Consider the following 24,386-nt stretch of genomic DNA (forward strand, 5'->3'; position numbering starts at 1 on the left):
TGGACCGGATGGACTACACCCCAGGGTTCTGAAAGAGATAGCTGAAGAGATTGTGGAGGCATTAATAGTGATCTTTCAAGAATCACTAGATTCAGGAATGGTTCCAGAGGACTGGAAAATCGTAAATGTCACTCAACTCTAAGAAGGGAGGGAGGAAAATGACAGGAAGTTATAGGCCTAAGATGTTAGATTCCATTATTAAGGATGAGTTTTTGGGAAACTTGGAAGCACATGATAAAATAGGCAGAAGTCAGCATGGTTTCCTTAAGGGGAATTCTTTGAGGAAGTAACAGGTTGGATAGACAAAGGAGAGTCAGTGGATGTTGTTTACTCGGATTTTCAGAAGGCCTTTGGCAAGGTGCTGCACATGAGTCTGCTAAACAAGATAGGAGCCCCTGGTATTACAGGAAAGGTACCAGCATGGATAGAAGATTGGCTGACTGGCAGAAGGCAAAGAGTGGGATTAAAGGGGGCCTTTTCTGTTTGGCTGCCATTGACTAGTAGTGTTTGCAGGAGTCGGTGTTGGGTCCGCTACTTTTCATGTTATATGTTAATGATCTGGATGATGAAATTGATGGCTTTGTGGCCAAGTTTGCAGATGATACAAAGATAGGTGGAGGGGCAGGTAGTGTTGAAGAAGCTGGAAGTCTGCGGAAGAACTTGGACAGGTTGGGAGAATGGGAAGTGTATGGTCATACACTTTGGTAGAAGGAATAAAGGCGTAGACTATTTTCTAAATGGGGAGCGAATTAAGAAATTGGAGGAGCAAAGGGACTTTGGAGTCCTAGTGCAGGATTCCCTTAGTGTTAACTTGCAGGTTGAGTTGGGGTTTATTTTGACTGTATTTCCATTTTGCTCATCTCTTACACTTGTTTCCAACCAGTGAGAAGGAACCTAGAGACGAGGAGTATATTCAGCCTCGAGCCAGCTTTACCTTGCAAGAGAGAGTGCCTTTTGTGGGTGGGAGGCAAATTCCATGGGTTGCCAGTAGAAAAACACATTCCATCTTCAACACAAACTCTTAATACCCAAGGCAACTAGTATGTGTTAATGCCTTTCTAGTCAGGGTGCAATTTCGACTTGAACTGTTTATGTGGACAGCAATTATAAATGAGGAGTTTAGTCCCAGTGGCAAATGTTACTGCATGTAGATACAATACTTCTAATATCATAAAATCTTAGTATACATAACATTGAGTATCCCTTCTTGTCATTATTACTTTCTTGCATGTCTCTAATAGAATAATTTAGCACCATTTACTTTTCAGATGTGATGTTAATAGTACCATCTATCCTGATCCAGAAGCCCAGAAGATGCCATTTAGCCCATTTGCTCTTAAACTACTGCTGATAGTCCTCAAAAAGAACTACCTGCTCTCATTCCATTGCCTCTCATCCCTGCCCTTTCCCTGGATTTTTTATTAACTAAACATGAACACATTGTACATTAAAATATCTTTAATTCAGATTTTAAGGGAAATCTCTTTACACTTCCAAGAAACAGCAACATGTCCAATGCCCCATCATAAACTCGGAAAACAAATGGCTTGTTAAATCTAATCTCTGTTGTGGTTGTGTTGCTGACTGCAAGATCTTCTGCAGTGGTTTGCTCTTCCTCATCTTCCGTGACTTCAAAAATAATGCTATGTATAACCTGAAAAATATATATATATACAAGATTTTTAATAATGTGAGAATCAGAGAATGTTAATAATCAGAGAATGTTAATAATCAGAAGCAAATGGAAATACAATTTGTATACCATTTTTGATGCAGTAAAGTATTCCAGGTGCTTCACATGAAAGTTTCAAACAAAATTTGATACCAAGCTACATGAGGAGATGTTAGGCCAGTTGGCTGAAAGCTCAGTTGGAAAGGAACTTTGTGCAGCAGGAGGGAGATGGGAGAAGTTGAAGGGTATTGGCACCTGAAAGCACAGCAGCCACTGGTGGAGTGATTTTAAAACCATGGGTGGGCAAGAAGTTAGACTTGGAACAGTGCAGATATATATCTCACTGGACTTTAGGAATGAAGGATTCTTCAGGGAAAGTGAGGGGCAAGGACATGAAGAGATGTGAAAACTTCAGTGAGCATTTTAAATTCACTGTGTTGCCTTACTGGGAACCGATGTAGGTCAGGAAGACAAGTTAGAAAAAAGATAGTGGAGCATTGGATGAGGACAAACTTGGTTGTCTGGCCAGGAGAGTGTTGGAAAAGTCACGGCTGAAGGTCAAGGGTTTCAGCAGCAGATGAGCTGAGCGAGGCCGGTTGGGCAGACTTGGAGGTAAAAGAGAAGGGTTTTGCTATTGGAGGGCAGAAGAGCCAGAAGACTATCTCCACGTCAGAGAGCATGGCCAGACTGAGAACAGCCTTGGATGGCGACTAGGGATGCAGCTCACCAAGACAACGTTGTACTTTCAGGGTTACCTTGTGTTTTAATCTGTTCTTGGATGTGCGTGAGGGGTTGTCCCCTACCTGTTCTGGCACCAATTGTTGGGCACTGCTTAACCTGGAGAAATCAGCTTGACCACCCAGCATCTCTGGAACCTGGCTGAGCTTCTCCTTCACATTGTACGTGCCTTCCCATGCAAATCGCGGCATTACAAGCCTCACAAACCTGTAGCAAAGGATATTTCTACAGATATCAAAATAATGAACATGCAACACATTCAAACTTTGGGTGTGAAATTAGACTTGGGACACAGGGCAAAATAGACTGAGACTCAATGACCACCTTTTATATTCACTGTTCATCTTCAATTCCACTGAGTTTGATAGCTGGCCCTGGCTTAACAGAGGGAGCCAGTTCAACAACATTTCTACAGCACCCACCTATGTCTAATGTCCTTCCCACTAGGTACTGAAAATATAAATTTTGGCGTCTCATTGTGTAACCTTTTAAGTAACTTGGATATTTTGGTAAAATTAATGAGAGATTGTTCTTTGCAAAGTGATCTGGAGATATAAATAAAGCAGCCCAGGTTAATATGACCTAAAAATAGCAATAGAAACAGAAAATGCTGGAAATACTCAATAGGTCAGGCAGCATCAGTGGAAAGAAAAGCAGAATTAATGTTTCAATTCGAGGACCTTCCATCAGAGTTCTGTTGACCTGAAATGTTAACTCTGTTTCTCCTTCTGCTGACGCTGCCTGACTTGTTGGGTGTTTCTGTTTGCATTTCAGATTTTTTGATCTTCACAGCAAACCAAGCATGTTGGCTCCATCTGAGAGGGATAGAATCGATGGCAGGGAAATTATGCGTATATAATCTTGATTAGACTACACTTGAAAAACTGTGATGAGACTGATGTGCATATTATAAAAATGATCTAGAGACACAAGAAGGGTTCACAAGGATGATGCCAGCACTAGAAAGTTGAGGGTCTTTTCTCTCTCAAGGAGAAGGTTTTGTGGTAACCTAATATAAAGGAAGAATGAGTTGCATTATTATATCACACTGTTCATAAGCTCAGGACCTTCTACAGCACAACAGTTCCTCAGTAATCCATTAGATAACGGCTTAGATTCTTGGGCTCATTTCTACCATTACATTAGGACCCACAATGTCTTTAAAGATCCTGAAAGGCTTTGATAGGATTAATGTACAGAAGATATTTACTTGTATGATAAATATAGTTCCCCGTTATAAAATATATGACTCTCAGTTATATATTGGGGGACTATACAACTAGGAGTCATAAATAGAAGATCGTTACTACAAGAGTCAATGGGGAAATTTCTTTACCCAGAGTCGAAAGCCTCAAACATTTGATAGAGATGGAAATGGCAGGATATGCTGAAAGGGAAGATGAAGTAGATGGGAAGAGGCATGTGTGGGTTTGGTGTGAACCTCTGGGTCCAATTATATGCATCTGAATGAATCTATATGAAATTAATTCTGATTACCCAGTCTGAAAATCTTTCACTGTTTTGTCAACTGGCAGCATTTTCATGATTTCCTCCATCGTGGCTGGTTGGACTGTTTGAATTAGTATCATGTACATTGTCTCACTCATTGGGAGTTGAATCAGTGTATAGTTAGAAGCAGTCTTATACTGAAGCCAGCCACACCAAATCATCATAAGAACTTGGGTTTTGTCCCCCGCATCATTGAAGAAATCCTGAAGTTCTGTCCCGTGACATTGAGATCTGGTTTTCCATTTTCCTGAGGGAAGAAAAGTTATTTTAAGACACTAGCGAAATGACGTTCCCACTTCTGTAGAAATGCTGGCCCTCTGTCCCAAGCTGATCTGACAGTCTCAAAGGACCCTTGCCATCTGGGACATGCCCTCTTTCTTATTACTACCATCGGGGAGGAGGTACAAGAACCTGAAGACCCACACTCAACATTTTAGAAACAGTTTTTTTCCTCTCTGCTATCAGATATCTGAATGGTCCATGAACACTACCTCATTATTTTTTTTTGCACTATTTATTTATTTTGTAATTTATAGTAATTTTTATGTGCTGCAAAACAACAAATTTCTCATCATATAAGTCAGTGGTAATAAACCTGATTCTGAAATTCATATATTGAAAGGAAAGAAATATTTTATATTGTGTTTTATACCTCGAAGGGGTAAAATTTTGGATGGGACAACAGGGAAACTCCTCTGCTCTTAAATAGTGCCAGGAGCATTTTAATCTTCATCAAATAGGGAAAGGGTAATATGCTAACTGAGGAATATGTGATTATAGCTTTGCAGCATTGTTTCTACAATCCTAGCATAGTATTAATTAATTGTCAACCGTTCGCAGCACTGCAGAAGTCGTCATCACAGTTCCCAGCACTGAATCAATCCAACGATAGATTCCCAGCAGTGGAGAGTGAGTGCATCTGGGAGGGGCTGGGCCCTTGAATCACCAAGTGCTGGAAAATGGAATGTGACTTGATGATCAGCATCAACGTGATGGGCTGAAGGGCCTCTTTCTGTGCTATATAACTGTGACTCTCTGAATAATGACAGAGGGAGCTTTCATGGGCATGAAGGAACAAACAGTGAGCATGGAAGTGGATCTCACACAGACAGGAGACATTGTAATGGAGGAAAAAGAACTGAACAATTCCTCAGTGACAGCTTGTAGAGCTGCTCCCTCACAGCATCAGAGACCACGGTTTGATCCTGACCTCTGGTGCTGTCTGTGTGGAGTTTACATGTTCTCCATGTAATCGCCAGGTGCTCTGGCTTCCTCCCAGATCCCAAAGACGTGCAAGATGGTAAGTTAATTGGCTGCTGTAAATTTCCCCTAATGTGTAAGTGAGTGGTAGAATCTGGAGGAGTTGATGGGAATGTGGGGAGAATAAAAATGAGATTAAATGTAGGATTAGTGTAAATGGGTGTTTGATGGTCAGCACGGACTCGCTGGGCCGAAGGGCCTCTTTTCATGTTGTATGACTCTATGAACTTAATATCATGGGTTCCCAACTCAGAAACAATTCCTCATCATAGGACATAGGTTTAAGGTGTTGGGGAGTAGGTATAAAGGAGACGTCGGGGTAAGAAATTGTACTGAACATGAACGTCGAGAGATGGGAAGAAATTGCAAGCAATCGCTGGAGGCTGGAACTACACAGAGGTCTGAAACAAGGAGAAGAGAAGCTGAGGCCAGCTGCTGAAGAAAAGCACACTCTCTGGAAAAACAGCACCAAAGCAACACAGGAGGACAGCGCCTTCGAGTACAGTTGCTGCAGCCGAGACTCACTCCCGTGTAGGCCTCTACAGTCACAACAGACACTGCTCTACCACTACCGACTGAAGCAAGACTCTCCATGCGCAGATCCATGGTCTCGCGAGACTAAAGGATGCCACCACCAGGGGTAAGTTTTTTTACTCAGAGTGGTGAGTGCATGGAATGGGCTGCTGGCAACGATGGTGGAGGCGGATACGATAGGGTCTTTTAAGAGACTTTTGGATAGGTACATGGAGCCTGGAAAAATAGAGGGCTATGGGTAAGCCCAGTAATTTCTAAGGTAGGGACATGTTCAGCACAGCTTTGTGGGCCAAAGGGCCTGAATTGTGCTGTAGGATTTCTACGTTTCTATCATTCCTTCCCAGTACTGGATCAATGTATCATCTAGTTTACCAGCAATGTCCCAACTTGTTATCATAGCTTCTGAGTAAGATAATAGTGTATCATTCTAGATGGCTTGCAGTATATTAACTAATCATCAACTTATCATGATTCCCAGCACAGTATCAAACAATCATCACACATGTGAAGAGTCAGACAACTTCTCATCATAGATTCCTGACACCATCAATTTATCATTATTGGTTTCCACCATCCGCTCAATTTATTGCCATGGATTCCCAGCACCAAGAATCTGTTATCGTAGACTGGAGTGCCAGATCCATTTATCACTGTAGTAGTTGCCCAGCACTGGACTGATTTACTGTTATGGATTCCCAGCATATATCAAATTATCACAAGTGCACAGCACTGGTTCAATTTATAGAACATAGGGCATAGAACAGTACAGCACAGGAAGAGTCCCATCGGCCCACAATGTTGTGCTGAACCAATTACATTAGTAATAAAATGCCCAACTAATCGAATCCCTTCAGCCTGCACAATGTCCATATCCTACCATTTCCCTCACATTCATGTGCCTATCCAAGAGCTTGTTGAACGCTCCTATTGTATCTGCCTCCACCACCACCCCACACAGCACATTCCAGGCACCCACCACTCTCTGTGTAAAAAAAAACTTGCCCCGCACATCTCCTTTGAACTTACCCCCTTTCACCTTAAGTGCATGCCCTCTGGTATTAGACATTTCAACCCTGGGGAAAAGATACTGGGCTGTCTACTCTATCTATGCCTCTCATAATCTTATAAAACTCTGTCAGATTTCCCCTCAGCCTCCACCACTCCAGAGAGAACAACCCAAGTTTGTCCAACCTGTCCTCATAGCACATGCCCTCTAATCCAGGCAGCATCTTGGTAAACCTCTTCTGCATCCCCTCCAAAGCCTCGACGTCCTTCCTGTAATGGGGTGACCAGAACTGAACACAGTACTCCAGATGCAGCCTAACTATAGTTTTATAAAGCTGCAGCATAACTTCCTGACTCTTGACCTGAATGCCTCGACTAATGAAGGCAAGCATGCAATATGCCTTACGATACACAAAAAATGCTGGAGGAACTCAATAGGTCAGGCAGCATCCATGGAGGGAAATAAACAGTCGACGTTTCAGACCAAGACCCTTCATCAGGACTGGAAAGGAAGAGGGCGGAAGCCATATGCCTTTGTTACCACCCTATCAACCTGTGTAGCTACTTTCAGGAAGCTATGGACTTGGACCCCAAGGTCCCTCTGCTCATCAACACTGTTAAGGGTCTTGCCATTAACAGTGCACTGTCTCTTTACATTTGATCTCCCAAGGTGCAGCACTTCACATTTGGCCGGGTTGAACGTCATCTGCCATTTCTTTGCAACTGATCTCTATCCTGCTGTATCCTTTGCCGGTCTTCTACACTATCCACAACACCACCAATCTTCGTATCATCTGCATATTTACTAACCCACCCATGTATATTTTCATCCAGGTCATTTATATACATCACAAACAGCAGAGGTCCCAGTACAGATCCCTGAGGAACACCACAAGTCACAGACCTTCAGCTAGAATAAGTCCCATCGACAACTACCCCCTCTCTTCTACAGGCAAACCAGTTCTGAATCCAAATGGCCAATTCACCGTGGATCCCATGCATCTTAATCTTCTGGATGAACCTCCCATGAGGGACCTTGTTAAACGTCTTACTGAAATCCATGTAAACAACATCCACAGCTCCACCTTCATCAATCACCCTCGTCACCTCGTCAAAAAACTCAATCAAGTTAGTAAGGCACGACTTGCCCTGCACAAAGCTTGTCACTAATTAGGCCTTGGTTTTCCAAATGCTCATAAATCCTATCCTTAAGAATCCTCTCCAGTAAATTCCCTACCACTGACATGAAACTCACCGGTCTATAGTTACCAGGATTATCCCTGTTTCCCTTCTTGAATAATGGAACGACATTAGCTACCTGCCAGTCCTCCAGAACCTCGCCTGTGGCTAGAGAGGACATAAAGATATTGGTCAAGGCCCCAGCAATCTCATCTCTTGCCTCTCTCAATAACCTGGGGTATATCCCATCAGGTCCTGGGGACATATTCACCTCAAAGCTCTTTAAGAGACCCAACACCACCTCCTCCTTTATCTCAAAATGCCCCAGCATATTATTGTGCTCCACACTGATCTCCCCATCCTCCACGTCCTTCTCCTTGGTAAATACTGATGCAAAGTACTCATTAAGGACCTCACCCACATCCTCCACTTCCAAGCACATGTTCCCTCCTTTATCCTTGAGTGGTCCTGTCCTCTCCCTAGTCATCCTCTTGCTCTTGATGTATGTATAGAATGCCTTGGGATTCTCTTTAATCCTATTTGCCAAGAACTTTTCATGGCCCCTCCTGGCTATCCTAATTCCCTTCTTGAGTTCCTTTCTGGCTTCTTTATAATTCTCAAGTCCTCTGTTTGATCCTATCTTCCTAAGCTTTACATACTTCTTCCAAATCTTCTTGACTAAATTCACCGCCTCTCTCGACATACAAGGTTCTCTTACCTTGCCATCCTTGTCGTTCCCTCTTACCGGAACATACCTGTCCTGTATTCTGTGCTGTCGGTCTTTAAACATCCTCCACATGTCAGATGTGGACTTGCCCAAAAACAGCTGCTCCCAATTAATTCTCCCTGGTTCCTGTCTAATTCCCATGTAATTTGCCCTGCTCCAATTGAATACTCTCCTGCAAGGTCCATACTTATCCTTACCTACAGTTATCTTAGAACTTAAGTTGTGGTCACTATTCCCTAAATGTTCTCCTACTGAAAGGTCAGTCACTTGGCCAGGCTCGTTACCCAACACCAGGTCCAGTGTAGCCCCTCCTTTCGATAGACTATCTACATATTGATTTAAGAAATCCTCCTGGGTGCACCTAACAAGTTCTGCCCCATCTAAACCTCTTACACTAAGGAAGTCCCAGTTTATATTAGGGAAGTTGAAGTCCCCCATAACAACAACTCTGTTAGTTCCTCAATGTTCCGGTGGCTATTGGGGGGTCTGTAGTATAATCCCATCAGAACGATTCCACCTTTCTTATTTTTGAGTTCTACTCATATAGACTCAGAGGAGACATAATGGCAAGCCCTCCATTATGTCCCCTCTGGTTGTCCCTGATTAGTAGTGCAACTTCCCCACTCTTTTACCTCCCCCTCTATCCTTTCTAAAACTTTGAAACCCTGGAACATTAAGTATCCATTCCTGTCCCTCTCTCAACCAAGTCTCTGTTATGGCCACAACATTATAGTTCCATGTATTGATCCATGCTCTAAGTTCATCACCCTTACCCACAATATTCCTAACATTCAAATACACACACTTCAAACTGTCCATCCCATCGTGTCTATTACTTTGCTCCTGCCTGTTTTTACTGGCCCTGACATCTTCCTCCCTCTCAATCCCTCCACTTTCTGACCCAGTGCTCTGGTTCCCATCCCCCTGCCGAACTAGTTTAAACCCTCCTGAGTAGTACTGGTGAACCTCCCAGCCAGGATATTGGTTGAGGTGCAACCCGTCCTTCTTGTACAGGTCACCACTGCCCCAGAAGAGGTTCCAATGATCCAAGAACCTGAAACCCTGCCCCCTGCACCAGTACCTCAGCCACTCATTCATCCATTCTACCTTTCTATTCCTGCCCTGACTAGCACGTGGCACTGGGAGTAATGCAGAGATTACTACCTTGGAGGTCCTGCTCTTCAGCCTCTTTCCTAACTCCTTATACTCACTGCGCAGGAATGCAGATACTCATTTCCCCCTTTCCACCTATGTCATTGGTACCAACATGCACCACGGCCTCTGGCTGCTCACCCTCCCCCTTGAGAATATTCTGCAGCCGCTCTGAGACATCCTTGACCCTGGCATCTGGGAGGCAACACACTATCCTGGTGTCTCTTTTGCGGCCACAGAATCTCCTGTCTGTTCCCCTAACTATTGAGTATCCTATCACTATTGCTCTGCCTGACTTTACCCTTCCCTGCTGAGCTGCACAGTGGTCACAGTGCTACTGACCTGGCTGCTGCTGCTGTGCCCTGATAGGACATCCCCCAGCATTATCCAAAGGGGTATACTTGTTGTTGAGGGTTATGGCCACAGGGGAACCCTGCATGAACTGCTTACTCCCCTTGCTTCTCCTGGTGGTCACCCATCTATCTGAAGCCTGTACCCTGGGTGTGACCACCTCAGTAAAAGTCTCATGATAGATTCCCAACACATAAAGCAACTTGTCATTGTGAGTTCCATGTAATGTATCAATTCATCATGGTAGGTTCCTGACCCTTATCCAATATCATGCTTTGATGGGAGTGAATATGTGTAGATACCAAACACTAAACAACTTCTACACTATACATAAGTTTCCAGTACTGGTCAAATTAAATATCATTGCTTCCCAGGGCTGGAAAATTCTTCATTATAGATTCCAAATACTGTATTAATTTATCCCAGGTTCCAGCACTGGATTGATATATTATTGCATGCTCCATTCACTGTATCATTTCATCACTGGTTTGTTGTGACTGCACCATATCAAATTAACATAATAAATTCTCTGCACTGAATCACTTTATCTTCATAGATTCCCAAATGGTATCAATCATAGAACACAGAACAGGCCCTTCAGCCCACAATGTTGTGTCGACATAGCTAATCCCTCCTCCCTACAGAATGCCCATATCCCTCTATTTTCCTCTCATTCATGTGCTCATCCAAGCCCCTCTTAAAAGCTCCCAATGAATTTGCCTCCACCACCCTATCAGGCAACGCATTCCAGGCATCCACTGCTCTCTCAGTAAAAAAACGTCCCCCTCACGTCTGTTCTGAATCTAACCCCTCTCACCTTAAATTCATGCCCTCTGGTATTGGATCACTCCAATACCAATGGGAAAAAGATATTGCTTGTCCACCCTATCTACGCCCCTCATAATTTTATACACTTCCAACAGATCACCCCTCAGCCTCCTCCACTCCAGGGAAAGAGCCCAAGTTTGTCCAGCCTCTCCTGATAGCACATGCCCTCTAATCCAGGCAGCATCCTAGTAAACCTCTTCTGCACCCTCTCTAAAGCCCCGTCATCCTTCCTATAGTGAGGTGACCAGAATTGACGCAATGCTCTAAATGCGGCCTAACCAGAGTTCTATAGAGATGCATCATAATTTCTTGACTCCTATACTCAATACCTCAATTAATGAAAGCAAGCATTCCATAAGCCGCCTTAACCATCCTATCTACCTGTGTAGCCACTTTTAATGAGCCATGGTCTTGCACCCCAAGGTCTTCCTGCTCTTCAACACTGTTAAGAGTCTTGCCCTTTAGAGTGTACTGCCTCTTGACACTAGTCCTACCAAGGTGCAACACCTCACATTTATCCAGGTTAAACTCCATCTGCCATTTCTCTGCCCACATCTGCAGCTGACCTACATCACGCTGTATCCGTCGCCAGTCTTCTACACTATTCACAACTCCACCAATCTTGGTATCGTCTGCAAACTCACTAACCCACCCATCAACATACTCATCCAGGTCATTTATGTACATCACAAATAGCAGAGATCCCAGTACAGATCCCTGCGGAACACCACTACTCACAGGCCTCCAGCCTGAATAAGGCCCCTCAACCACCACCCTTTGTCTTCTACAGGCAAGCCAGTTCTGGATCCACACAGCCAATTCTCCACTGACCCCATGCATCCGAACTTTCTTGATTAACCTATTATGTGGGACCTTGTCAAATACCTTACTGAAGTCCATATAGATGACATCCACAGCTCTTCCTTCAGCAGTCTCCCTCATCACATTGTCAGAAAACTCAACCAGGTTAGTAAGACACAACTTGCCCCTCGCAAAGCCATGCTGGCTTTCCCTAATCAAGCCATTGGATTCCAGATGCTCATATATTCTATGTCTAAGAATTTTCTCTAGCAATTTCCCTACAACCGATGTGAGACTCACCAGTCTATAGTTCCCTGGATTTTCCCTTGTTCCTTTCTTAAATAGAGGAACAACATTAGCCACTCACCAGTCCTCCGGGACCTCACCTGTGGTCAAAGAGGACACACAGATACTGAGCAAGGCCCCAGCGGTTTCCTCTCTTGCCTCCCTCGGTAACCTGGGGTATATCCCATCGGGCCCCAGAGACTTATCCACCTTAATACTGTTTGGGAGACCTAACACTACCTCCTCCTTGACCTCTAAATGCCCTAACATGTTTATGTCCTCAGTTCCAACTTCTGCGTCCTGCATGTCTCTTTCCTGGGTAAATACTGAAGAGAAATATTCATTCAGAACCTCACCCACATCCTCTGCATCCAAACATAGATGCCCTTCTTTATCCTTAAGTTGTCCTACCCTTTCCCTCATTATCCTCTTATTCCTTATGTAGCTATAGAATGCCTTTGGATTCTCTTTAATCCTATTTGCTAAGGACTTTTCATGGCCCCTCCTGGCTTTCTTAATTCCTTTCCTGAGTACATTTCTAGCTTCTCTATAGTCCTCACATGCTCTATCTGATCCTAACTTCCGAAGCTCTACATACTTGTCCCTTTTCTTCTTAACTAAGTTCATCACTTCTCTGGACGTCCAAGGTTCCCTTATTTTGCCGTTCATGTCCTTCCTTCTAATCGGGTCCTGTACCCTATGTATTTGATCCTTAAACACTTTCCACATGTTCGACATGGACTTGCCAGCAAGAAGGTGTTCCCAGTTTACTCTACCTAGTTCCTGCCTTATGCCTTCATAATTAGCCCTGTTCCAATTTAAAACTCTCCCGCTAGCCCCATATCTATCTTTACCTACAGCTATCCTGAAGGTTAATGAGCTGTGGTCACTGTTCCCCAATTGCTCACCCACTGATAGGTGAGTCACCTGGCCAGGCTCATTACCCAACACTAGGTCCAGAATAGCCTCTCCCCTTGTTGGACTGTCAACATATTGATTTAAGAACCCCTCCTGGATACACCTAACAAATTCTGCCCCATCTAACCTCCTTGCACTAAAAAGGTCCCAATTTATATTAGGGAAGTTGAAGTCTCCCATGATCACAACCCTGTAATTTTACACATTTCCCTAATCTGTTTGCATATGTGTTCCTCAATGGTGGCTATTGGGAGGTCTATAGTACACCCCCAAGAGAGTGATTGCACTCTTCCTATTCCTGAGTTCTACCCACAGAGACTGTGTTCGAGCTCCCCATTACGTATCCCCGGAGTGCAGCTGATATAATATCTCTAATGAGTATTGCAACTCCTCCCCCTCTCCTACCGCCCTCTCTATTCTTCCTAAAACTTCGAAAACCTGGTACATCAATCACCCATTCCTGTCCCTCCCTCAACCAAGTCTCTGTAATGGGCACAGCATCATAGTTCTATCTATCAATAGATTCAAAGATTTGCTTCAATTTAGCATTATACATTCCCATCAATAGAAAATTTATCACCAAAAGTCTCAGGACTGTATCTAAGCATCTTAGATTCACAGCAATTGTTCAGTTGTTTTAAACAGATTCCCAGCAATGTATTTATAGTCCCACCACATTTTCAAACTCAAGATTATAGATCCCCAGCACTTTATCAATTTATTATCTTCTTGATAATTTTAGGTGCCTGGGATTGTACCAAATTATCTACAGGGGTTCCCAATGCTCTACGTATTTATTAACACTGGATTATTTTATCCTTGCATGTTCTCACCATTTGAGCATTCTTCATTGTATGCGGAAAGCAATGATCATACATGTATCTCCAGGAAATGCAATGATCATACATGTACCTCCACAGAGCTCCATTCTTTTCTCCAGTCAAAACGTCAAATCTAGCACCACTTTATGGCTCTTAATCCCTTAAGAAATCACATGCTGAAGTTATCACTGCTCAAAGCCACCAGCCTGTGCTTTCTACCGTCGTTATGCTGTGCTTTATCAACTTGCGCATCTATTGCTCCCTTTTTTGCTGCTACCTTATCAAAGGACTCTCAAAACAGTTCAAAACCAGCCAGATAATGGAGATTTTAAAAAATCACACAATGAACTACAGGAGCAGGAGGAAGACATTCAGTCTCCCAAGTCCTTTTGTTCATTTAAATGCATCATGACTGACCTCTGGCTGCCCCCATGGTAGCATGACTCATTATTGCCTTGCTCGTTAACCTCTGTCAAACTCAATTTTCAGATGCTCTATTCAGTCCCAGGCTCAACAACATTTTGAGGGAGCGGATTCCAGATTTTCACGATGCTTTGTGTGAAGGAATTATTGACATCACACCTCACTCCAGTTTTAATCTCAGTTAGACTCCCCTGCTGGAGGAATGAATTTTGTCCTCCATCTGCCCTGTTGAATTTTCCACTCATGTTACACAAGGCGAGAAGGGGTTTCAGCTAAGCTGAGCTGTTTTTTTCAGAAGCAGTAGTACAGCATTACCAAAGTGAAAGGGGGTGAAATTTTAAATGCAAATTCTATTCCATCTATTGAATTTCTGCGGAGACACAAGAGATTCTACAGATGCCGGAATCTAGAGCAACGCACACAAAATGCTGGAGGAACTCAGCAGGTCAGGCAGCATCCGTGGAGGGAAATAAACAGTTGACGTTTCAGGCCGAGACCCTACATCAGGACTGGAAAGGAAAAGGGCAGAAGCCAGAAATAAGACGGTGGGGGGAGGGAGAGGAGCACACGCTGGCAGGTGGTAGGTGGGTCCAGGTGAGAGGGGGAAGGTAGGTGGGTGGGGGAGGGAGGAGATGGAAGAAACTGAGAGGTGATGGGCAGGAGAGGCAAAGGGCTGAAGAAGAGGGAGTCCAGTAGCAGAGGGCAGTGGACCACGGAATAAAGGGAAGGAGGTGGGGAATGAGGGGCAGGTCATGAGGGCAGGGGAAGGGGAAAGAGAAGGGGTGAGGGGGGGGTCACAGGAACGAGGAAAGACAGAAGTAGGGGGGTGGGAGAAGAGGGGAGGGGTTACCGTAAGTTAGAGAAATCAACGTTGAGGCTGTCAGATTGGAGGAACAACACCTCGTATTCCACCGTGGTCGTCTCCATCTACTCCCCACCTCCTTCCTTTTATTCCCCCCACCTACCTTCCCCCCTCACCTGGACTCGCCTATCCCCTGCCTGCGTGTGATCCTCCCCCTCCCCCCACCTTCTTATTCTGGCTTCTGCCCCTCTTCCTTTCCAGCCCTGATGAAGGGCGTCAACCCAAAGAGTCAACTGCTTATTTTGCGCCATAGATGCTGCCTGACCTGCTGAGTTCCTCCAGCACTTTGTGTGTGTGTCAGCGTGCGTGCGTGTGAGCGTGTGTGTGAGCGCACGTGTGTGCGCGCGTGTGCGCTGCTATTGAATTTCTGCAATGTTTTATACTAGTCTGTAAAACATCCAACCCATAAAACTGTTCAGATGCCAGGTCAAATGAATCACCATACTATGTTTCTATAATTCATGGGTTTTCAAGGAACCCCTTAAGGTTCAAGTTTTTCAAAGGTACAAAGACAATAATAGGAACTTTTTTTCAGCTAGTTATGGTTCTGTGCAGTTTAAGTCATTTTCAATTATCAAAGTAGGGTTACACACTGTTGGTGAATTAAACCCTCTAATTAAAATGCTGATTTTTGTTTCAAAAACCCCATTTTCAGTTTTACCAACAAAAGTAAACCAGTGCAATAGTTTTAGCAGCAAGAAAATAATCATTCTAAAATGCTGCCCAATTTGCTGCTTCCCGTGATTTTACAATTTGAGCAGGAACTGGACAAGAATGCCTCCTGCAAGCCAGTGGAAGTTTGGGCACAGTTTGTGCCTGCTTTTGTGACTGTGCCCTGGAAACTCTCGGCCATCAGTTGGCTGTCCCCTCAATCGTCAACGCTCAAGGCCAGTCCACGTGACTTAACCTTTCAACCATGCTTACAGCCTGGTGAATCTCACAGCTCAGCTCAAAACCAGCCAGGGATTGAAATCAACCAACAAAACAGTGGAGTTTCCTCGGATTTCCTCCCAGAGACCTGGCAATTGCCAGGAATGTTGGGTGTTTTCTGACAAGCCATTTCACTCCGTTAAAAGCTTCTCCTCATTTCCCCAGGGCCTAACCTTTAAAGTGAACGAAACTGGTGACCACCAGGTTGGTGCTGGGGCTCAGGCCGGTCACCAGGTTGTCCAGCCGGCCAGCCGTCGCTCTGTGGATGAGGTTGTTGATGGACTCTTCCGCCATTTGGGGCTGGCGGAAGTTGACGGCTCCCAGCCGTACCTCGGGATGAAAGTGCCGGAGTTGGCGGGCAAAGGTCCGGCGGAGCCGCAGACCCTCCTGGAAGACCATCCAGCTGCCGGTGGACAGGGAGCTGCGATGATGGGTGAGGATATCCCGGAGGAGCAGCCGGAAGTGCCAACGCATGTCGTGAGAGCGCTGGCTGCCGCTGATCCCGCCGCACCCATTGTCCGAGAAGCCCAAGATCTCCTGGAGGCTGTCGGCAGTGGAGCCCTGTGCACCCAAGGACAGAGCCGCCAGGATCACATGGAGGTACATGGGGAAGAGCATGGTGACCCCTGACACCTCCCGCGAGGTCCAGTGGGATAACCAGGCACAGCCGAGAGAGGCCTGGAGACTGGATAAATAGTTCCGCTTCCTGACGTCGGGCTTCACTTCTTCCTCCTCCTCCTCTTCCCACCACATCTCCCCTGAGCCATTGACTTGGGTCTCATTATCTCCAATCAACCCAGGCAGGAAGCCGTCCTCCCCGTCCACCTCCGCCGGCGGCGTCGATATGTTGCAGGTAATCATAGAAAATGGGTGAATGTACGGCCGCACTGTTGCTCCTGGTTCCAAGAGGGTCCCAATCCAGAGAAGGGAGAGGATCAGCTTCATGGTCTTCCCCTTCTCAACCAACGCTGGAATCAGAGAGGGGAAACATCCATTAATTACCTCACAGCGTTGCCATAGTAACAGTGTCCTAAGGCATTTCTCAGGAAGACAATGAAACAACATTGGTCGAGGGGGCCACACGGGACAACCTTGGTCAAAGAGAGAAGTTTTAAGGAGGAGCCGAGAAGATATTTCTTGTGGGAGAGTCTATAGCAAGTGGTCATAGTTTAAAAATAACATGTTGTCCACTGAGGACAGGAGGCAGCAACTTTTTTTTATCTCTTGAAGGCTTTTGTGAGTCTTTGCAACTCCTCTTCAAGGGGCAGTGGAAGCAGAACCTTTGGATATTCTTAAGGCAGAGTTAGATAGAGATTTGATGAAAGGTTGGTAGGAATGTGGAGCTGGAGTTACAATCGGATCACCTGTGATCTTATTAACTGGTGGAGCAGGTTCAAGGGACCAAGTGACCATCTCCTGCTCTAATTCATATGTCTCTATGAGGGAAGTGGTCAGGTGGAGAGCTCAGGACTGGGCAGCTGAAGGCACAACCACCAGTATTTGAGTGTAAGAATGTTCAGGAAAGTTTGAGGAAAGTCCTTGGAGAATTGTTTAGCTGGAAGTAAGAAGTCACATATGTAGGAAGGGAGGTGGTGGAGGGTGAGAGTTTTAAATTTAATGCATTGCCAGAGAACCAAAATAGGCCACAAGGCCATCAGGATGATCCTATTGGCCTGTCTGTCAGTAACTTTCGAGGTAATCTGGGAAGGCTATAATGCTTCACAGAATGACATAGCATAAAGAGTGGCTATTCGGCCCATTGTAGCCATGCTGACTACTTGGAGAGCCATCTAATTAGCTCCATTCCCCTGTACTTCTCCATGGCCCTTCAAGAGCTACCTTTTGTGACTTACTATTGACTTCACTTCCATCATGCTTTCTGACTGTGCATTCAGGATCAAAGCAGCACATTATGTTTTCTGTCACCTTAGACCCGTGCCCTCTGGTTCTTGACCCTTCCACCAGTGGAAACAGGTTATCTCTATTTACTCTATCAAATCCATTAGTCATTTTGAAATGCCCTTCTCACTTCAGATCAGAGAGGAGTTCTCATCAAGCCCCTGCTCTCTTTGGAGAGAAATCCCATTCCACACATTTTCTCCAAAACACTGCAGGTTATTTCACTTCAAAATCCTATCTAATTCCTTTTGAAAGCTCTGTTTGATTAGATGTCCACCACCCTAACAGGCAGGGAGTTCCATTTAAGACAGAAAGCAGCAGTTTGTTTTCTCTTGAAGGCTTGTGAGTGTTTGCAACTCTTCTACAAAGGGCAAAGGAAGCAGGACCTTTGAACATTTTAAAGGCAAGAATTAGATACATATTTGATAATTAAGGGGAGGAGAAAGGTAGGTGGGAATGTGGAGCTGAAGTTGGAATTGGATCAGCTGCGATCTTATTAAATGGTGGAGAATGCTCAACATTAATGTTTCTGTACCTTTGCCTTCTCGTGTTTTTTTTATGACAAAGAAGGAGGTCATTCGGCCTTCTGAGTCTATGCCAGCTCTCAGGGCAATCCCATCAATCTCATTCTCCCATTTATTTGCCTGTAGTCTATACTTTCTCTCATGCTGTCAATGTCCCCTGATTCTCTTATTAGCCACCTACACTAGAGGTACTTTACAGTGGCTGGTTAACTTTACCAACCCACACCTCTTCAGGTCCAATGGACTCTCACATCCCATGCAATCAATTGGTGGGGGAGGGGGAGGGAACTTCTACACCCACATTGGATATATGCCACGGGGTTTCAGCCTTAAGTTCAGAGCCAAAGTTCTGCTCTCCACTTGCCAGAAATGGGAATCAAACCCCAGTATCTTCTGAGTCAGAGTTAGGGATACAAACCACTGAGTCAAAGGTTGTTCCTTTTGTCCCAAGTGGACTGGAATTTGTCGCCATCAAATTTGATCGGTGTCAGGATTCGCTCCTTCAACACATGTCCATGGCTCCAATTCTTCAGCAATCCCTTGGGGTCCAGTTCTGAGGAGCGGAAGACACCTGGGCGTGAATTCTTTTAAAGTGGGGTGGCTGTTATGCAACAGCTCCCACGTGGGCTGGCCACAGGGATGTCTTGGTCCAATGCCAAGGGAGGTCTAAGGGGACTGTGTCCTGTTACACAGAACTAAGTGTATGCATGTAAGTGCACAAACACACGTGTGTTTGTAAGTAAGTGTGCGTACACACACACACACACACACACACACACACACGCGCGCGCGCACACACAATCTACACTGGCTGTGAACGTACACACATATACCCCACATGGACACACATACTCTTGCCTGTAGCACTTCCTCAGCACCTCTCCTTCCTTCAGTCCCTCCTCCCCCTTAGTTTCTCCACCTCTTTCCCTCCTTCCCCAACTCCCTCCCTCAGTCCTGCTCCCTCTCAGCTCCTTCTCCTATCTCTCACCCTTCCCTGTCCTTTCCCTCTCAAAACCATTGATCTCCCCCTGTCCTGACTCCCACTGCCCCTGTCCTGACTCCCACTGCCCCCCCCCAACCCTACTCTCTAGTGGCTGACTACTCCCTCTCTCCCTCCCAGCTACTGCTGCTTGCTGTCTTCAGGACCCCTCCCAGCTGCCCCGGGTAGGCAGATTGCCTACTGCTTTTGTGAGCAGATTCCTCTCAGTGGAGGGGAGCCTCCTCACTTAGTTGCGTCCACCTACTTGTTAAAAATGACCTCCTTAGTATAATCAATGTGCCCCACCGGATGTTAGAGGCTCTGCTTACAACAGAACCACCCCCCTAACTTGGGAAGGAAAGTATTCCAATTAGCTTTGAGCTTAGAAAATCACTTACCGTTTCTGAAGTTTTGACCGTTACTTTTGGCTATTCCATGCACATCTCTTATAAAGTGATCTTTTTCCCAGCTTAGCTAATTATTAACCAGTCAGCTGCTCATGTGTAGCCGACAGGTGGAATAAAGAGAATTTCTCGGATAGGGTGAAATAATGTGGCAATTAAGCTCAGATGAAGCTTCTATTGACCCTATCAGAGAAATTCCCTTTATTCTATCCACCACCCACCTACCCTACCTTCTCTGTTTGGTATTGGTATTGGTTTTATTATTGTCATTTGTACTGAGGTACAGTGAAAAACTTGTCTTCCATACCGATCGTACAGGTCAATTCATTACACAGTGCAGTTACATTGAGTTAGTACAGAGTGCATTGATGTAGTACAGGTAAAAACAATAACAGTACAGAGTAAAGTGTCACAGCTACAGACAAAGTGCAGTGCAATAAGGTGCAAGGTCACAACAAGGTAGATCATGAAGTCTCTGTTTCTCTCTTTCCCAGTTCTAATGACGTGTCCTCCACATGAAACATGAACCAGATCATCATGATGTTGTCTGAGGGATACATATTGGTCCAGACATCAAAACAAACTCCTGTGCTCTTCTTTAGAAAGTGCCACGGGATCTTTATTGTCCACCTGAGTGGGCAAAGGTTCCTTTAACATCTCAGTGGAGATGGGTTAAGGCCGGGGAAGAGTGACCAAAATCTAAATGGGTACAATGACAACTGATTTTAAAAAAAAATGGATCAGTGATAGAGGTATCTATTAATTCAGATAGTCCAGAGTAGGGGACTGTTCCTGGGCACTCTGATTCAGAGCAGGTACACAACCACTGTGCCAAAATTATGAGATTGCACATATTTTCCTGTTTACGGTTTGAATATTGACATTTCCCAATGATGATTAGTGTGGTAACGATTAGTTGTCTCCCTCTGCTGGTCCCAGCTTGCTCTAACAGAACCAGAGAGGACCTGGGGGAATGGGTTTACAAAAACTTTAAAAGGATGCATTGTCCAATGACCCAGTAGCAATTCCACATCTGAGTCAGACTGGGCCTCACTAGGGGATGTGAAGCTTAAACGAGGGTGTGAAACTTTGCTCCTTAGTTGGCCACTTTATCTGAAAGCAGAATTGAGGGAGTGGTGCACTGTCAGAGGAACTGCCCTTTGAATGTGATGATAAAACAAGGCTCGGTTTACCTTCACAGGTAAACCTAAAAGATCCCACAGCCACTACTTTGACAGAATCAGAACAGTTCTCTCTAGTGCTCTGGCCGTACTTTCCCCTCGACCAACATTACTACAATAGATTATTTGATCATTGTCAAACAGATGTTTGTAGAATCGTACTGTGTAAGTTGGCTGCTATTTCCTTGGTTCCCATAAACCCAGCATTGCAACAGGTTTTGGCAACTCCTTGACAAAGCAAAGTTGAAATTTGGTCTTTCCAAAAGTTTCATTGTGAAAGGAAGAAACTAAGAGCAGAGAACGGAGAGAATGTATGGTTTTGTGTGGATGGACTAAAGCAGTTTCACAGAAAAGCAGACGTGATTTCAGGTCTTTTACATAATGAGACACTCCCAAACCTGAGGAGCCATGGGGATTTGTTCTGTTAGTCTAGTTTAACTAGTTTTGAACTCTCAATAGTATTCCATGCTGTGGGTAAAAAATGATGCCAGCCCCTTCCTGCAACACCCTTTTTCTGAATCATTCCTGGATACCCTGTGGCCTTAAAGCTGTTTCATATTCTTAACTGCAGACTCAGACAATGCATTTTCATTGAATTCTTTTGCCTCCTATGTTAATGGAAACATGAATCAATTTATTAAAATATTAATTAAACAATAAAAAAAGAAATACAAAAATAAAAATATATTAAAACAGACCAACGTCTCTGGTGAGAAAGCAGTTATTAAGAACCACTAAGCATGATGTTATCCCATAACATAATTTGAAGATGACATAAGAGACTGCAGGTGCTGGAAATCTGGAGCATCACACAAGGCAGGCATGGTAGTGTAGTGGTTAGCACAATGCTTTACAGCGCCGGCAACCCGGGTTCAATTTCGGCCACTGTCTGTAAGGAGTTTGGATGTTCTCCCCATGTCTGCGTGGGTTTCCTCCGGGTGCTCCGGTCTCCTCCCACATTCCAAAGCCTTACAGGTTAGGAAGTTGTGGGCACACTATGTTGGCGCCGGAAAAGTGGCGACACTTGTGGGCTGCCCCCCAGAACACTCTACACAAAAAGATGCATTTCGCTGTGTGTTTCGATGTACACGTGACTAATAAAGAAATCTTATCTTAAGATGCTGGAGGAACTCAGCATGTCAGGCAGCATCTGTGGAGGGAAATGGACAGTTGATGTTTTGGGTCGAGACCCTTCAGTTGGACTGAAAGATAGAGGGGAGATAGCTGGTATAAAAAGGTGGAGGGAGCAGGAGCTGGCAGGTGATAGGTGGATCCAGGTGAGGAGGGGAGTGTGGAAATAGCGACAGAGGCTGGGAGGTGACATGGAGGCGACAAAAGGGGTGAAGGTTACGGAATCTGATAGGAAGATGGAGCAAGGAATCAAGTGGAGAAGGTGGGAAGGGCAGACGGGAACAGTGGGGGAGGGGAACCAGTAGGAGGAGTGTGTGGGTGAGGGGAAAGAAACAGGGTGATGGGGGCTGGGGAGAGTGGAGGAAGGAGTGGGTAGATCAGGAGGAGCGAGAAAAAGGTCAGGGGTGAGCAGTTCACCGGAAGTTGGAGAATTCAATGTTCATGCCGCCAGGTTGTAGACTAACCAGGCAGAATGTGAGGTACCGTTCCTTTAGTCTGTGTTTGGGCTCACCCTGGCAGCAGAGGAGGCCAAGGACAGACATGTCGGTGTGGGCAGTTGATGTTTTGGGTCGAGACCCTTCAGTTGGACTGAAAGATAGAGGGGAGATAGCTGGTATAAAAGGGTGGAGGGAGCAGGAGCTGGCAGGTGATAGGTGGATCCAGGTGAGGAGGGGAGTGTGGAACTGTCCCAAATGTACAAATGTTAGTGTATATAGGGAAATATCTTCGGATATTGAGCTTTGGAGTCCATGATTCAATGCAGGTTTGATGGGCATTCCATGGATGGGATTGGATTGTTGCCAAATCTGGGAACGTCTGTCAGGGACGAGGGACAGAAAGGATAAAGTCCCAGATTTGGTGAAGAAACAGCCCATGAGCTCCTAGTCTCTTTGCATAAGAAGTGAAGATGGAAGATCAAAACCTTCATGAGTTCTGATGAAGGATCTTCGACTTGAAACATCACCTCTGTTTCTCTCACCACAGATGCTGCCTGACCTGCTGAGGATTTACACCATTTTCTGATTTTATTTCAGATTTCCAGCATCTGGAGTTCATTGCTTTTCATGGTACCTGAGGAAATCAACAGTAACTGAAACAACTTACTTTTTCTGGCAGCAATGTAGTAAAATCCACCAGGCTACCGTGGGTGTAATTGGATAAAGAAAAGCCAAAGAAAATAGAATATAGAACATAGAACATTACAGCACAGCACAGTACAGGCCCTTTGGCCCACAATGCTGTGCCGACATTTTATCCTGTTCTAATATCTATCTCACCCTTCCCTCTCACATAGTCCTCCATTTCTCTATCATTCATGCGGCTATCTAAGAGTCTCTTAAATGTCCCTGATGTATCTGCCCTCACAATCTCTGCCACCAGTGCATTCCACGCACCCACCGCTCTCTATGTAAAAAAACCTACCTCTGACATCCCCCTTATATCTTCCTCCAATCATCTTAAAATTATGCCCCCTTGTGTTAGCCATTTTTGCCCTAGGACTGTCCACTCAATCTATGCCTCATCATCTTGTACACCTCTATCAAGTCACCTCTCGCCCTCCTTCTCTCCAAAAGAGAAAAGCCCTAGCTCACTCAACCTATCCTCATAAGACATGCCCTCCAATCCAGGCAGCATCCTGGTAAATCTCCTCTGCATCCTCTCTAAAGCTTCCACATCCTTCCTATAATGAAGTGACCAGAACTGAACACAATACTCCGTGTGGTCTAACCAGAGTTCTATAGAGCTGCAACATTACCTCGCAGCTCTTGAACTCAATATCCCAACTAATGAAGGCCAACACACCATACAACTTCTTAACAACCCTATCAACCTGCATGGCAACCCTGAGGGATCTATGACAGGGACCCCAAGATCCCCCTGTTCCTCCGCACTGCTAACCTTGTATTCTGCCATCAAATTCGATCTCCCAAAGTGTATCACTTCACATTTCTCCGGGTTGAACTCCATCTGCCACTTCTCAGCCCAGCTCTGCATCCTATCAATGTCCTGTTGTAATCTACAGCAACCTTCTGCACTGCCCACAACACCACCAACCTTTGTATCATCAGCGAACTTACTAACCTGCCATTCCACATCCTCATCCAAGTCATTTATAAAAATTACAAAGAGTAGGGGTCCCAGAACAGATCCCTGCGGAACACCACTGGTCATTGACCTCCAGGCAGAATGCACTCCATCTACCACCACAATTTGTCTTCTATGAGCAAGCCAATTGTGAATCCACACAGCCAAGTTACCCTGAATCCCATGCC

The 24,386-nt window shown here is 45.0% G+C and overlaps 1 protein-coding gene across 3 annotated transcripts; it reads right to left on the reverse strand.

Annotated features, from left to right (window-relative positions):
• Window positions 1-1,440: 1,440 nt before the first annotated feature.
• agt (angiotensinogen) lies at window positions 1,441-19,858 on the reverse strand. Of its 3 annotated transcripts, none has more exons than XM_052025205.1 (5): window positions 19,796-19,858; window positions 16,169-16,963; window positions 3,908-4,166; window positions 2,476-2,617; window positions 1,441-1,654 (listed from the first exon to the last, which is right to left on the reverse strand). In XM_052025205.1, the coding sequence occupies exons 2-5, from the start codon at window positions 16,938-16,940 to the stop codon at window positions 1,448-1,450; spliced, it is 1,380 nt and encodes a 459-aa protein (XP_051881165.1). In that variant the 5' UTR covers window positions 16,941-16,963; window positions 19,796-19,858; the 3' UTR covers window positions 1,441-1,447. The 3 variants fall into 3 exon arrangements, with proteins under 3 accessions (XP_051881165.1, XP_051881166.1, XP_051881164.1); XM_052025206.1 differs by lacking the exon at window positions 2,476-2,617 and adding an exon at window positions 18,837-18,971 and having other exon boundaries at window positions 19,796-19,813; XM_052025204.1 differs by lacking the exon at window positions 19,796-19,858 and adding an exon at window positions 18,837-18,971.
• Between the last annotated feature and the right edge of the window lie 4,528 nt (window positions 19,859-24,386).

Source organism: Pristis pectinata, chromosome 10 (genome assembly GCF_009764475.1).
Source record: "Pristis pectinata isolate sPriPec2 chromosome 10, sPriPec2.1.pri, whole genome shotgun sequence".
NCBI lineage: Eukaryota > Metazoa > Chordata > Chondrichthyes > Rhinopristiformes > Pristidae > Pristis > Pristis pectinata.

Coding starts and splice junctions, on each gene's coding strand:
- agt (XM_052025205.1), bottom strand. CDS start 16,940: ATGAAGCTGATCCTCTCCCTTCTCTGGATTGGGACCCTCTTGGAACCA. Junction 4,167..16,168: donor CAGTTTCGTTCACTTTAAAG/GTTAGGCCCTGG, acceptor TTCTTCCCTCAG/GAAAATGGAAAACCAGATCT. Junction 2,618..3,907: donor GTGAAAGATTTTCAGACTGG/GTAATCAGAATT, acceptor CCTTTGCTACAG/GTTTGTGAGGCTTGTAATGC.